General features: G+C 47.1%; 1 protein-coding gene across 1 annotated transcript; it reads right to left on the minus strand.

The window, feature by feature from the left end:
* Nucleotides 1-6783: 6783 nt before the first annotated feature.
* PRDM13 (PR/SET domain 13) lies at nt 6784-14214 on the minus strand. The gene is made up of 4 exons (XM_069598925.1): nt 14071-14214; nt 12430-12561; nt 12031-12151; nt 6784-8513 (listed from the first exon to the last, which is right to left on the minus strand). Exons 1-4 carry the CDS (start codon nt 14212-14214, stop codon nt 6784-6786), a joined length of 2127 nt encoding a protein of 708 aa, XP_069455026.1.
* Nucleotides 14215-15064: the final 850 nt, after the last annotated feature.

The raw sequence follows: 15064 nt of genomic DNA on the forward strand, positions 1-15064 counted from the left end.
AAAACTGACTGAACTACACCGCAGGTGATCAGTCCCAAGGGATGCTATGATACTGGAGAAAAATTTTATGTACTTACTCAGGAATTTGGTGCTTCTCTGGCAGTACAGTTTGTCCTGAAATACTCAACAGAATAAAACGATCATATTTTCCTTTTTAGTGTCCTCAGGATAACAGGTGGGCCACTCTACACTCATCCTTAGACACACATCTTTGTGTTAAATAAGACAAAGTCAGGCTAGACTAAACTGAGCCCAGATTTATATTTACCAAAATTCAAATAATTTCAAGTATATAATGAGGCAAAGATGGTCACTAACTTAACTCTGGTTCCAGCTGAAAAAGTCTAGGAACCATTGTTCTTTCAGTCCACCTCATCATTGTCCTGTAAAACATTCACTTGATCCAGTTATAAAGTATTCAAACTGAATTTCTGGATACCTCCTATGTCAGATGAGTGTTTTAAAAAGGATATATAGTATGTTAAGAGTCAGGCTTGGATTTGACAAGCCTAGGAATGAATTCTGGAACTATTTCTAGCTGGCTAGTTGGCTGAGCAACATAAACTTCATTTCCCTTATCTGTAAAGTAGCTTGTTAGAAAGATTAGATGAGATAGTGAAGATTTAATAAACTGAGTTATGTCCCAAAAATACACTCAAGGCAAAGCTAATTTTTTTCTCACTTTATAAGAATATTGGCCAGTATGTGTAACAGGATGTTCCAAACTATCAAGTTACATCAACATCAGTAATACATACATTGATTTTGGAAACAAACCTAAATTGCAATATATATACAAGCACCTATAGATGCAAAATTAGTATCCTGAATTCATGCTGAATTCACATTTCAGCATGTTAGCTTTAAATAATTGAGAAAGCCTACCCTATAAATCCCCTCATGGATTTTCTTTTCTGTCTTCTTGGTTGTTAAGGCCTTTCTTTCTCCAGCTTGCTGAAAATCACAAATAAACTTATAAAATACGACATCCTGTATTGACTCATTTCTCATCGGACTGACTTTTAGCATACCTGAAAGCATTTTGTTGCTCACAGATGTGTTCTGCTATGGTTCAACGCACTCAAGTAAGCTTAAACCTGACCTGGTCATGTCTCATTTTACCTTAAGGTGATAATTCAGGAATCAACTGCTCAGTGTCACGTACAGAATCTTATCTTTCTGCCTGTTGTCAGGGATATTAAAAAAAAAGATTAAAAACTATCTTTGACCTTCACCATGTTTTTATGTAAAGCCATTTGCTATTGCATCTCTCTTCACTGTATCTCCTGTCACATAAGACATTTCCACCTAAGGCTTTCTACTCAAATCACTGGAATTGAGTGTCTCCCATTCAAATACAACTTGCCATGGAACATTGGATCTTATATCCTTCTCTACTTAAACTAACCCCCAGGAACATTACTGTACTGCCAACATCAAAAATAGGAAATACATATAGGAAACCATCTCCTACAATACTGAATTATGCAAATGTGTATGTGGATACCAAAAAGAGATAATGTTCATGATATTTAGATATTGACTATATTTTATTTTTAATAAAGTCTCCTCTATGTGAAAACGTTCCTTTCAATCTATTTGATTCGAATCATCAAAAAAAGACCCTCTTTTATGCTATCACATATTCTTTAGCCAATTTGTGCTTTAATTTTTATTTACATGAAAAGCTAAAAACGGAAATCATTAAAACATATTAAAATAAAATCGGTGTCTTTAAAAGGTTTACACGCATACACAGAATCTACCCCTTCTTGATCCCTTTTTGAAGGGCCCTCGTATCGTTCGCAAGCCAAAGGCATTGACAAGTTGTCTGTCGTACAACGGTTACACCTAATTTGAATTAAACTACAGTCGCAGATGACAGAAGCGCTCCTTTCATCTTTTGTAGGAAGGTCGCCCAGCCCAGAACGAGCGCCACGCTCCTTCTGGAACTAAACACGTTGGCCCCGCCGTCTGTTGAGTCCTCCCTTCACAACCCACACCTGGGTGGCCAAGGGTCACGTCTGACCTCCCAATGGCGCCAACGCCTCTGCACTCTTCCCTTTGAGGAAGCAGCAGATGGCAAGGGCGCGCAGCGCTGGTGCCGCAGCTCTCAGCCACGGCGGGCCAGGACCACCGAAACAAGGACTAGTCCGGCGCCTGGGACTCCCTCGGTCGCCTGCTGGATGCCGCGGGGGTTTTCCCTCATCTCTCTGGCTTCCGGGCTCTCGGAATGTACACCTAAACGAGGCGAGACTCCCACACTTCTGCCCGGAACCCAGCCCCCGAAACCCTCGTTTCCAGGGAAAACTAAGCTGCAAGCAACACACACGCAGAGTGACACCGCGACACTCACCCAACGGATACGGGCACTGGGCCGGGGGTTCTCGCGAGATAGCCCCTAACCCGAGCTTCGTGCGCTACCAGCCCGCCACCAATAGCGACCCCGGCTCCAAAGAATGAGCCAATGGGAGCGCTCGAACTCAACGGGAGTAGCCAATCACCGCCCTCTCGGCTCTGGAACCCCCGCAGCCAGTTCTTCTACTGTTCTTCCAGCTCCCCAGAACTGCAGTTCTAAACTGGAAGTCCATCGCCGCCCACCTTCTTCCATCAGAGTCTAGTCAGTAAATAAACTTTCCCTAGAGTGGAGAAGGAAATGGCAACTCATTCCAGTTCTTCCTGGAGAATCCCAGGGACGGGGGAGCCTGGTGGGCTGCCGTCTATGGGGTCACAGAGAGTCGGACACAACTGAAGTGACTTAGCAGCAGCAGCAGAGTAGAGCCTTAGGAAGTTGCAGCTCTTGCTGTATGCTCCGTATAGGCAGGACCTCATCTCTTGTGCATTCTTCTGCTAAAATTCATGGCTCACCTCAAGCACAGCCAAGCTTTCAAAAAATTAGTGAAAACTGACGAGCATTCTTCTTCCCTTTCACGTAACCGCTATGAACCATTTAAACCGGTGTCTGAATTCAAAATAGAAAGATGAATTAATAAGGAGCTTGAAGAAATTTCTCTTCAGCAAATGTGTGAAAGACCTTTATTTACTGAAGTTGGCAAGAGTTTGTCTGGGGCTAGACGTGAACCCAAGAGAGCAAGTGCCCTGCAGAAAAATGCTGATGAAAGGGCGTCTCCCCTTATCTCGTTCGTTCGTTGATGTCTTCGAAATGAAAGCACAAAGAGTTGCTAGAAGTTTGTAAATACTGTTTGAGAGCTCACTGCGTGTCAGGCTTGATTCTAAAAGCAGTTTACCTGAATTAACTCTCATTCAGTCTTCACAGCGACTTTATTGCTTATTTCAACCTGTTTTACAGATGAGGACATTGAGAAAGATTGGCCCAAGATGTCAAGCAAGTGAGAAGCACTGGCAAGCCTACAACCTATGTATGGATGATTTATTCAGTTAGAAAAACATTTTAATGTCCAAATTGACTAGGCCTAAACAACCCAGAGTCTCTCACTTCTAAGAGGTATAAATTCTCCTACTTTAAAAAATCTTTTGGTACAAAATATTTAGTTAAAATCTCAGAAACTTCCGGTGTCCTTAGTGTAATTTTCACAGTTAGCTGCGGTCATCAGGATGAGGATTGAGGGTTGGAGTGGTGAGAGTGGAGAGAGATACAAGACTGAAAGAAGTAACCTGAGAAACACTAAGACGACTAAGCCACTTAAAATAAGTAGTGTCTTTACTGATTGGATGTCACCAATTTGATTTCATCATTAAAATAACTGCATTAATTATGTATGATAGTGTGCACACATACAGACAGATATATAGGTTATCTGAGGTAACCTATGGAGAATTATGAATGATTTATGATTGAGTTTTTTTAATCTATATTCAATTTTCATTTTTATATTGGAGTTTATTTTAATAACATCAATTAATACAGAAAGTGGAAGTCTGGAAATTGTTTTATTAAATATTTATCAATTCTAAAATGTGTTTCCTCTCCAAACTGTATTTATTTTTTTAAGGCTATTTCACACTGAACAATTTGTAGAACTTAGTAATGAGCTAGGTAATTGGTGAAGGAAACATGGCTTTTATAGCAGATAAAACTTCCTATGTCTCAAATCTGGGCAACCTTTCTCAATTGTTTTGAGGACTTACACAACCTGATTTCAGAAAATTTTCCAGTATTTCTCTATAAGTGTAGATTTGGTTTTAAGCTTTGCTTCACAGGGCAGGACCACTAAGTAGGCAGTGATAAGCAGATGAACTAGCAGATGCTTGGGTTCACTTCCAGTTCTGTGTGGCAGGGCCATCACTAAACCTGGTAGTTCTGCAGAGAAGAACAAATTTGCAAATAGCATAAGAATCCTCAATAAACAGTAGTATCATTGCCACCATATGTAAATGTTAATCCATGCATATTTTTTGTTCTTCTTTGGGCTTTCTTTTACAAAGCAAAACATTTTCAGATCAGCTGACACTTAAGTGAAAGTCAGTGTGAAACTTAAGTGAAAATCACTTAAGTGAAAGTCACTTAAGCTGACACTTAAGTGAAAGTTCAGTGTGTCTGACTCTTTGTGACCCCATGGACTATACAGACCATGTTATTCTCTAGGCCAGAATACTGGAGTGGGTAGCCTTTCCCTTCTTCAGGGTATCTTCCCAACCCAGGGATTGAACCCAGGTCTCCCACATTGTGGCAGATTATATACCATCTGAGCCATAAGGGAAGCCCAAGATTATTGGAGTGGGTAGCCTATCCCTTCCCCAGCAGATCTTTTTGACCCAAGGATCAAACCAGGGTCTCCTGCATTGCAGGCAGATTCTTTACCAACTGAGCTATCAGGGAAGCCCAGCTGACACTTAAAAAAAAGCCTATATTCCAAGCATAAATTTTCCCATAGAAGAAATTTTTTTTGCTGATCACAACCCACAGAATTTATATGCCCTTTATCTCCCAGCCATGCCTCCTGCTGGGATGGGTTAGAAAAAGTCCCTGCCAGCTACCCAGTGATTGAGGCTGTGTTCCCAAATGGAAGACTGCAGGTTGAAGACTGCCAAAGTACTAGGATGCAGAAAATAAAGCACATTTTTAACTGAGTTAAATCATCAAGGTCATATCCAAGACCCTTTGGTGACCCACTAGAATTTTCCTGCCAATCTCAGGGAGAAGCGCTGCAGACCAGGGCTCTTAGGGGACCTACCCTTAGCCAAGGGGTGTGACTAATCCTCCTCTTCCTACATAACTGCAGTGAACCCCCAGAGAGCATGTGGAGAAAGGAATGGGAGGTAGGGGAGAAGGTGTTTTCCTTTTAGCCCACAAAATTATATTCTTTATGATATCCTTCCATTAGTTAGCATTAATTTTGTATACCCATAAATAAAGTCACTGCTCCTAAGTTTGCCTAATTATGGGCCTCCCAGTAGTGACCTTGAAGAGTATTATTTCCTCTTCTGTAAAAGGGGACCCATTCAGACAGCAGGAGATTGTTGAAAGATGTACTTCGGGTAGGGGGAAACTGGGAACCTACGTAAAACAAATAGATCATCCCTTCCAATAAAATACATCCTTCTTTAATATTTGTTGAATGAATATGAAAATGTATGAATCATAAAAGCACTATTCAAGTTTCCTTTTTTTGCTTTCCAAGGGAGGTTCTGTCAAAATGGTACATAACAAAAAATAGTGATTCTAGGGTTGCACAGTTCTTTTTGATGAGGAATATTGTGTGTGGGTGTGTTTTTTCTTGAAGGTCATTAGCTTCTTTCCATAAAGATGAAAACACAGCGTGATTAACAATGGTTTCAGCAAACAATTGTTTTGCCTGCTATCTGGGAGCCTGTGCAATGCACGTAATGAAAATAATGTTTCCCTATTATAACTACTTAAAATTTATTTCATGAATAATCAAAGTATTCATGTCCCCTGATTTATTGTATTCTGGAGTCTCCTCAAAAACCACTTTCAAATTAAATTATTTCATTAAAAGATCTGCTGAACCTGGCAAGTGAACAAACTCTTGTTTTTAATCTTTATTTTTATTAAAGATTGCACAAACTGGAACCAAGACCAAAATACTGAATCCACTTTACATCATTCATTATAAAACAACATACATCACATGTGTTCTCTACCAAATAGGGCATTTTCTTTAAAATTATATATTGCGTGCTCTCAAGACTCATGCTTTATATATTTTACATTTGTCATCATTCTCTTATAAATAATTGCAACTTGACCAATTTGTACACCTGCTACCACTATATATTCATTGCGTCAAGGCGTAGTCTTTGACACGAAAACAGATGAAATGGAAACAAGTGTATGGATGTCACATCCACCGAATTGCAGCTACTATTTTGCCTATGCAGTGAAATGCTAATGTAAAATACACACACAAAACGTCGTTTCAAAAGGCACAATTTTCTTCACAAAAAAGAACAATTTAAAAATACGCGGCAGTTAAAATCGACGCCCTCGAGGGCGCTGTGGCTTCCCATTCATGTGATCTTAAACCTGGAGAGCCAACCGCCTGGGTTGGCGAAAGGGAAGCCTATTCGCGGTGCTCAGGGGCCTAGAGTGCGCTGGGACTCGCCGCCCTGGGGGTGCTCGGAAGGCAAGGTTTCTGTAAGACGCCTCTAAACCTTCGCTCAGACTTTCAACTTCCGACCTGGGACCGCTCACTGTTCCAAATCTGGCGCGCGACCAAAACCAAACCGGTTTTGTCCGCCGGGTCTTTCTCACCACCAGCAGCTCCTCTTCTCCCACAGTAGAAACCCCTCTTCTCTCTGTCCACGCCCCCACACTCCCCGCCTTCCCTGAAAGACTCGTTACTCGTCGTGTTCGCCACCGCCCCCGGCCTCGGGGTCGCTCTGGTCGTCGGTGAAGCAGACGTCCACGTCACTGTCGTTGTCGCTCTTGGGCTCTCCCGGCTCCGGGGGGTAATGAGGCTCGGCGCCCGGGCCGTCGGCCGCCTTGGGGAGCAGGTTCTGGCCGGGGTGGCGAGACTTGACGTGGCGCTCCAGGTCCCGGCGGCGTACCAGCACCTTGCCGCAGAACTCGCAGCGGTAGGGCGTGTTGCCCTCGGCGTGCAGCCGGATGTGCTTGTTGAGATTGCTGGGGTCGCCGAAGGGCCGCAGGCACACCTTGCACTTGAGCGGCTTGTAGCCCGTGTGCGTCCGCATGTGGATCTTGAGCCCGTACTTGCGCGAGTACAGCTTGCCGCAGTAGAGGCACAGGTGACCCGTCTTGGGCTTGCCCGCGCCGCTGCCGCCCCCGCTGCCGCATCCCCCGGCGCCGCCCGCCGCCACGACGGCCGGGGGCAGCGTCCCCGCGTCCAGGCGGCCGCGGCCTTTCCCCGCTGCCATCTCCGACAACTGCTGCGTGTGCATGGCGATCTCTCGGTCAATGCTAGCCAGGGAGCCCAGCTCGGCCGGGCTCAGAGCGGCCGCCGCCGCGGGCCCGCTGAAGTAAGAGATGGACTCCGGATACTTGAGCAGCCCGCCGAAGTGCAGTTTGAGCGGGTAATAAGCGGCGGCGGCTGGTGAGCCGTACAGGAGCTCCCCGTTGTAGACGGTAAAGGCCGGCATGACGGCCGGCAGATGGCTGCACTCGCCACCCGGGTAGCCTTTGAGGCCGCCCGCGTCGAGGGGTGGCAGCGAGCAGCGTTCTAGAGGCAGCCCGGCTGCGGGGGGCAGCTGCGCGTAACGCGCTCCTGGTAGCTCGGCGGCGGCGGGCGGGGCGCGCTCCACGTGCTTGAAGGCGGACGCCTCTTCCGGGGGCCCGGGGAGCAGAGGGAAGCCGCGCAGAGCCGCGGAGCAGGGCAGGCCAGGAGGCGGCGGCGGGTCCCCCGCGAGTAGGCACTTGGGATGGTGATGGTGGTGCGCATGGTGGTGATGGTGGTGGCCAGCGCCGCCAGCCGCCGGGTTCTCCCCGCTTCTCGGGTGTCCGCCTGCCCGTCCCCCGCCCAGCAGCCTGCTTAAAGCCAGGCCGGCCCCTGGTTTGCCGCCGCCCTCGTCCCGGTAGGGGTCGCCGTGCGCTGCGGCGGCTGCCCTGGCCAAGCCAGCAGGCTTGAAAGCCGAGCGCACGCCTGGGTAGAAAGCGAGGCCGCCGCCCCCCGCTGGGGAACCGCCCACGATGCCAAGGAAGTGGCCATGTCCTCGGGCGGGACCACTCATGTCCAGAGCGCGGTCCGGCTGCTCTTTTCCCTTCTTGGACGGCCCGCACTTGGCCAGGGTCGGTGACGTGGCGGAGGGCGCGGAGGAGGCCTCGCGCTTGATGCTCTCCCGCGCTCCGCAAGCCTGAGGGGCCGGTGGGACCCGCGGGTGCGGTCGAAGAGTGCTCGTCGGGGCGGCCGCAGCGAAATCTGACGCCGGGGGTTTCGGGGAAAGGCGAAGGCCATCCGCAGCCGGGGCAGCGCCTTGGCGAGCCGCGTGCTCGTGGTGCAGGTAGGCGCGGCCCCCGCCGCTGCTGAGCACGCAGTGGAAACGTAGATGTGCTTTAAGGCTGTTGGGATATCTAAACGTCCTCCAGCAGTACCAGCAAATGTAGCGCTCCTCCCCTGGGCGAGAAACAGTTAAAAGGAGACCCGGTGAGAAGCAAACAAGCGAGAGAAAGCGCCAGCGCGCCCGAGGCAGAGCCCAGGTTTTGACCAGCGGTATAGGGTGAACCATAAGTATTCTTGGGTACCGGCGAATAAGTGAGTTCGGTAGCCCTATTGTACCAAGGACTCCGAGAAGCCCCAAATAGCCAACTTTGTCACCATCTCCATTCCCTGGGATTACTCAGAGACCGAGAGGTGTGACCTGGGCTTTTCCAACGAAGACTTTTTCCGGGCCATCCGAGCATATCTTCATTGGAAGGGCAGTGCTCAGGGAGGCTGGCTTGAAAGAGCCGGGGAAGAGCCGAGAGCAGCTGTTGCTTTAAATCAAGTGTCGGGGCTGTGCTGTGCCTGGGCCCATCTGTTGGTGTTTGCAGAATAGGTGGCGTATGTCAAGGAGTTTGGATAAACTGAACAAAGGCCAATCTAATGGTCGTGAGCGCCTCATTACCAGGCGAGACAATATCCTGTATGTATGGGCCATATGTAATCATTCCTTTTCACAGAACAATGTCTTTTATGTCCACTACCCACCCTCCCCAACCCCTCCCAGTCTTAAACACTTTGCTTGAGATTTTCCTGGAGCGTGACCAACTGAAGGACCACATCGGGACTATGATTTGCTATTCTTCAAAATTATTTACATCTGTATTTCTTCTTTAACCCCATTTAATTTGATGGGAGAAAAGAAAAAGTCTTAGGTCCTCATATTCTAAAAACAGAAGGATTATATGCATTGTCTTGTCAGTTATCCCACCTGGTTATTAATTAACTCCTAGACAGCTGCACAAATCCAAGCTTAGTAAAGTTCTTGGAAAATATCAATGTATGTGCGTGTGTGAGAGAGAGAGAATAATATAGATACTCAGCTTTCAATAAGTACACAGTTCTCTGTCAGGAACTACACACATGCTTTTGGCATCAAACATCCTTGTGTGTTTAATATTATTAACATAAGTTGTTTAATTTTGCTGGAGTCTGGGAACACAGTCAAAAGACATGTGTATGAGACAGATTTTGATCACATGGTAGAAGTTAATTTTCACTTTAAAAGCTCATGTTATATCGCTTCAGAGAAAGCAAGCTTTGCAGTGGGGTTTCTTCTTAAATATTGTGGTTGATTGATAATACTTGGTTTATTGATTATTGGTTTTTTAATAACCAATTATTATTGATAATTGGTTGATTGAAGGTAAGGATGTCCATAAGAAAGAAGTTAGTTGAGCCACAAGAAAGTATACAAAGTAACATCAGTTTCATTCAACGTAATGGGAAAGTTAAATTTTTCCTCCTTGCATACCAGCAGCTTAAACTTCTAAAACATTACTACAGAAACAACAATGGGAGAAATTTTCAAATATTCCTCTCTTCATGTATTTCACTCTTGAATCTGGATAAAGCAAGTAGTCCTTCCTCCCAGATAACTAAGGTGGAAGTTCAAGTAAGGAGCAGATTATTCTAGCTGAAGTTAAGGTAGAGCAGAAAGAAAATGGAGAAAGGAAGATGATTTGCCTTTGTGACCTATCCTCATTGTTTATGGAAGACAGATAAAAGTGATTCTAATGATTTCAATGATAAAAATCATGTCTGTTGTACTGAACAGCCATGTAAAATAAATCTTCATAAGAGGGAAGATTTTCTGAGTTCTCTTGGTGGTTGTGTTAATTTAATATCTTAAGTAACTTCCTTTCTGCTAAGTCCAGAACCTCCCTCTCATCACACCTTTTTAAAGAGGGCATTTTCCAAGGCTACCCCAAAGTGACTCAGCTCTGTTTCTAAAACAGAGTCAGTATTTTCCTTAATCTTACTATGGAATTGAAACCCACTAGAGTTAGCCAATATTGGAAGAATTGCAGCCATCTCTACTTATTTCTTCCTCTTTTCAAGGTTTAAGCCAATGTATCTTTTCTATTTCATTATGTTTTTTTAGTTTATGCTAATGAGTTGACATGTTCTCTTGATTCTGAAATCCAACCTGTGCCAAACATATCAACACACCTTGTAAGTGATTTTGCCTCCTCTCTCAGATGCATCTCCAAGGTTATCAAGATTTCAAGCATCTGAAAGCTGGAGAAATCAGGGTTCAAAATAACCTACACATTCCCCAAAAGGGAAATGGTGTCTGTTCTGACATCTGTGACCATATGATGTTTATTGGCTCTGTTGACTGAAATGAAAACATGAGGGCCACCACTCAAACAAATTGCTTTTGTACTATTTGAGAGTGTCTAAGAAAGGGTGTTCTTTGCAAAAATTCCTGGCCCCCAAAGGCCAGTAGTCCTTGGAATTGTTCTATAGTGACAGATTTGAGAGTTCTCCACTATGGGGCTTTTGTCATGTTTCTCTTTTACTGGAAGAAGTTGACAGAATCTAATCTAATGTGAAAGAAGGAAAAATCTAGGAAAACTTTTATGAATACTGTACATACAGGTCTACCCACAAAATCAATAGAATTAATTTACAGAGGACAAGGACACTCTGAAGTGAAGTGATTCATCATTTTGAATTAATTTCATTCTGTCTTATTCATGAAGTGTTTCTTAAATCCCACTCTTATATTAAGTTCTTTATTTCTAAAGGAATGAGATTAAGCAGGCGATTCAGGAGAATGTGTCAAAATATTTCACAGCATCTGTGATGTTGACTTTAAATATAACTTTGTCTTTAGGAGAAATTACAAATTAAAACAACTGGTAAAGAGAAAAGAAAGTCACAGAAGCATTGTGCAATAAAAGGGACTCTGGAGATCTTAACTATTTTAGCACCTTCCAGTTTTTTTCCTGAAGTGTTTCCAGGAAGTGTTTCTCAGTGTCCTAGAGGAGGTTTGAAAATGTTTCTTTCTTTAGTTACTTGCTGCACCTTAATTTGCATGAATCTGCTCTGGGCTTTGGAAAGGATCAAATAAATCTGAGAAGAAACGGGGCCGAGTTTTGATTTAAGTAGGGAGAGGGAAATGAATAAATACCATTTAAACGGAAGGGTCTCAGTACCTGGCAACTGACAAGCTGTAAGTACCGTAATGCTTCTAAAACGCTGTAGAAATACATTACTCTCCTCCAAACCGATGAAGAGATTCCCCCTCACCTTATAAAAGCATTCCAGGTTTGAGTTACATTTTTTGGAGCTCATGATGTAGTTATCCTTATAATATGTTAAGGCATCTTTATGGATTCTGAAGTAAGTAAATAATTGTCTCTTTGGTTATGCTATCGGAAAGGACTACCCGCATGAAATTCATGGAGTATTTTTCCCCTGACGTCAAGAGCGAGATTACTATGGTCTGTTAGCACTTAGTGTTGATTTAAAGGCAGTAGTGGTGACGTCGCCTCTGCCCACTCCGACTGGGAGTATGAATTCAGTTTTACACAGAGCAAGAAAAAGGCCTTTCAGGTCTCGGGATGCCCCCCAAAGACCAGAGGAGGAGGACTGGAGTCTCACCCACCCGCGCTTGCCCTGGAGGCTCACTTAGCTGCGGTACCTTTCTCGTCGTGCGTTGGAGTTGCAATGATGGGTATGTCGAACCACTGCGCCAAGGAGTTGGAATACCACACGGTCAGCTCCTCCCCTGGCTGGACGTCTCGCAGTGCTCGATAGAAGATCTGGGACGCAAGGAACAGGACAGCTTGCAGTCATTTCCTGGGTAACTGGTCAAAAAACAACTGAGAGGAAAGATTCGATTCCCAGCCCCGACGCTGTGTGACGCTGGGAAAAGCTATTAGACCCCTCTTCAAATGGGGAAAGTAATAGTATCTACCTCATAGGGTTGTTGGGATGTTTAAATGAGATCTCTAGCTAAAGTGCTTTCCTCTTAACATCAGTGACAGTTTGGTAGATAGAATTGGCGGTGGGGGGGGGAGCCCAGGGGAGCCCACAGTACCTGTCCTCCGGGTAAGTCTGCAATAGCTTCCAGAGTCTGTTCCTGGGGGTTCCTGGCTGCCCGGATTAACCCTATCCACTCCAGCGGGGAGCCCCCCGACTCGTCCACCAGCTCCCCTCTCACCATGCGCACCTGTAACACAAGCAGTGGTCGTTCTCCCCGGTGCCACGGCCGGACCCGCAACTGGAGGGAAAGGGTATCCCCCCACCACCCGACGTGGGAATGGTTGCGTTCGCTTTGGCCAGACCGCTGTGCGCTGCTGGGAGGAGGATAAGTCCTTAGGACCCTTGCTTGGGGGAGGGAGGAAGAGGGGAGGCTGGCTAGTATAACAGTTTCCCGTTTTGTTCCACCTTGACAGCGCAAGTGAAAGCATCCCGCCCGAGATGTTTCTCACCCCGACCCTAGCTCTCCTTTTCGCGGTACTGAGAGCAGTCGTGATGCCAGGCAAGAGACGTTTCACAATCAGTCCCGGGACGCAGGGCATCCCGGGCCTCCTCTCGTGCCTCCTCATTCCCGCGGCACTGCAGGAAAGTGCGGAGATGCCTGCAAGCCCCGCGGCGAAAGTGTCTGAACAAAGCGGCCGCAGGCTGACTGGTCATTTAAAGGCAATTAAAGCGCGTTTAAAGCAGAAGGCGTGGTTCGCGAAGAGCTAGGCTTTACTCCGCCGGGAAGAGGATGATTTCGAGAAGAACCAGGTACTGGTCCGGCCGGCGAGCCCCTGAGCAGCGCCTTACAAGAAAGCTGTAGTCCAGCGTCCTCTTCCCAGTTCCCCCTCCCCAGGTCACCGGACTCCTGCCTTCATTCCCGGTAGCAGTTGGCCGACCTTCACCCGCTGGGGCTCCGCCTCAGGGCGGGCGGGCGGGAGCCCGTTAGAAACCCTCTCAGGTCAGGGGTCGCGACGCTGTTTGGGAAGTCGGAGCTGGCAGGTTGACCCTGAAGCCTCCCATCTGCGATCCTAGCCCCTCCGAGCCCTGCTACAATCGCCGGGCCCAGGTGACCCACGCGGGTGGACATTCCTGGTCCTCGGAACCCGCGTCAGAGCCACCGCCTGGCGCATCCTCTCTCCACTCGCCCCAAATCCACAAGCAGACATCCGCAGAAGGAAACACCTGGGGAGGTTCTAGGAACTAAGAGTCTCCAAGGATAAGTTTTTTGAAGACGATGAGATTAAATCATCTGAAGGTAAATTTAAGCCTCAAATTAGCTTATTGAAGGGCAGAAGATTAAAAAAAAGAAAAAGTCCTCAACGCCTGTGTGTTGTATAAAAGAGAAAAGGCACGTTTGCCAAGAGAGGCTGGATAGGGTGGGGAGGAGGGTTGGAGGGTTGCGCCTCTGCGACAGAGACCCCAGCGCTCCGGGGAAATCGGGAGTTCCTAGTGGTCCCAGCACGTAAAGAGCCTAGTGCACTCCACCCAGGGGCTGTCCCCCCTTAGCCATATCTTCTCCCCTAGCCTGGCCCACGTCCAGCTCTTGGTTAACGCCACTTGTGGGAAATGATCGGAGTCCCCTTTCACCTGGCAGAATTGGCAGGTAACGGCTCAGTCACCCGTTTCCTCCCCTAACCCTGTCCACCCCTTTCCTAGGCTGGGAAGAAGGGGAGACGAACGAGCGGCAGAGAGCGGAGGTCGGACTGGCTAATACCTTTTTCTTGGGCCCAGGTTCCCTGCGGTCTGACAGGTACTTGCCCAGCTTGAAGGTTCCAGGCACCGGCCCGAGGCGTAGGCCGGCTGGGATGCAGCAGTCGGCACTCACACTGGTGGCCGGAGCGCAAGCGGCTCCGTGCATTGCTGCCGCCGCCGCCAGGCAGGCGCTCGGGTGCGCGGGGTCCTCGGCAGGGCGCGAGTGACAGAGCAGGAGCCGCGCGCGAGCCGGCGAGCCGCGCCCCGACGTGCGCCCTGCACCCGCAGAGTGACGCGGCCGGGCATGCACTGCGCCTTTTCAATCTGGGCGGGCGCCTTTTGGCACCGCGAGCGGAAGGGCGCGGAGTTTGGTGAGAGAGTTGCGCTGCGGAGCAGCTGCAGAGTCCCACCCGAGAGGGTCACATGGAGTGGTTCCCTCAGCCCCCTGCATAATCGAGGCCTCTGAATGGCTGGCGCACAATGGTCCAGGCGACCTTCCCATTCCTAAAAATCCAATTTGTCAAGGGCGAAGAAAAGGCGCTGGTGAATCAAAGGTCCGGCGGGACCATTAATCCTCAGCATGGGGTATTGTCCTCGAGACAGTTACGATATTTTAAGTGACAAATCCACTGTATAATTTCTCCATAAATTTTACTTCCTTTTATTGTTCGCCGACAAACCAGTTTTGGGAAATAAGTGACTACTTTAAGTCTACTTGGCTGATTCCTTTGAGCCTTGGTCTACTTCAAAGATTTTTAATTCTCTCCCCTTTGGCTTTATTGTAAAGGAGATTAAACAAAGAGATGGGGACTGTTTGGAGGACTTGTTAACTTCTATTGATTTCTGGCGTGTGCCATACAGAAATTAGGCAGGTACTTGATGGGAAAACACCAGAAAATACCTACACTTTTTAAATAACGGCCATATTACCATTTCAGGGGATTGGGTTCAGGCCAGTCGACTATTTAGAACCACTTTATCGTCCCCTCTGTCCAGTTTGAAGAGTCCGGACTAGT

Source organism: Ovis canadensis, chromosome 8, assembly GCF_042477335.2.
Source record: "Ovis canadensis isolate MfBH-ARS-UI-01 breed Bighorn chromosome 8, ARS-UI_OviCan_v2, whole genome shotgun sequence".
Classification (NCBI taxonomy): Eukaryota; Metazoa; Chordata; class Mammalia; order Artiodactyla; family Bovidae; genus Ovis; species Ovis canadensis.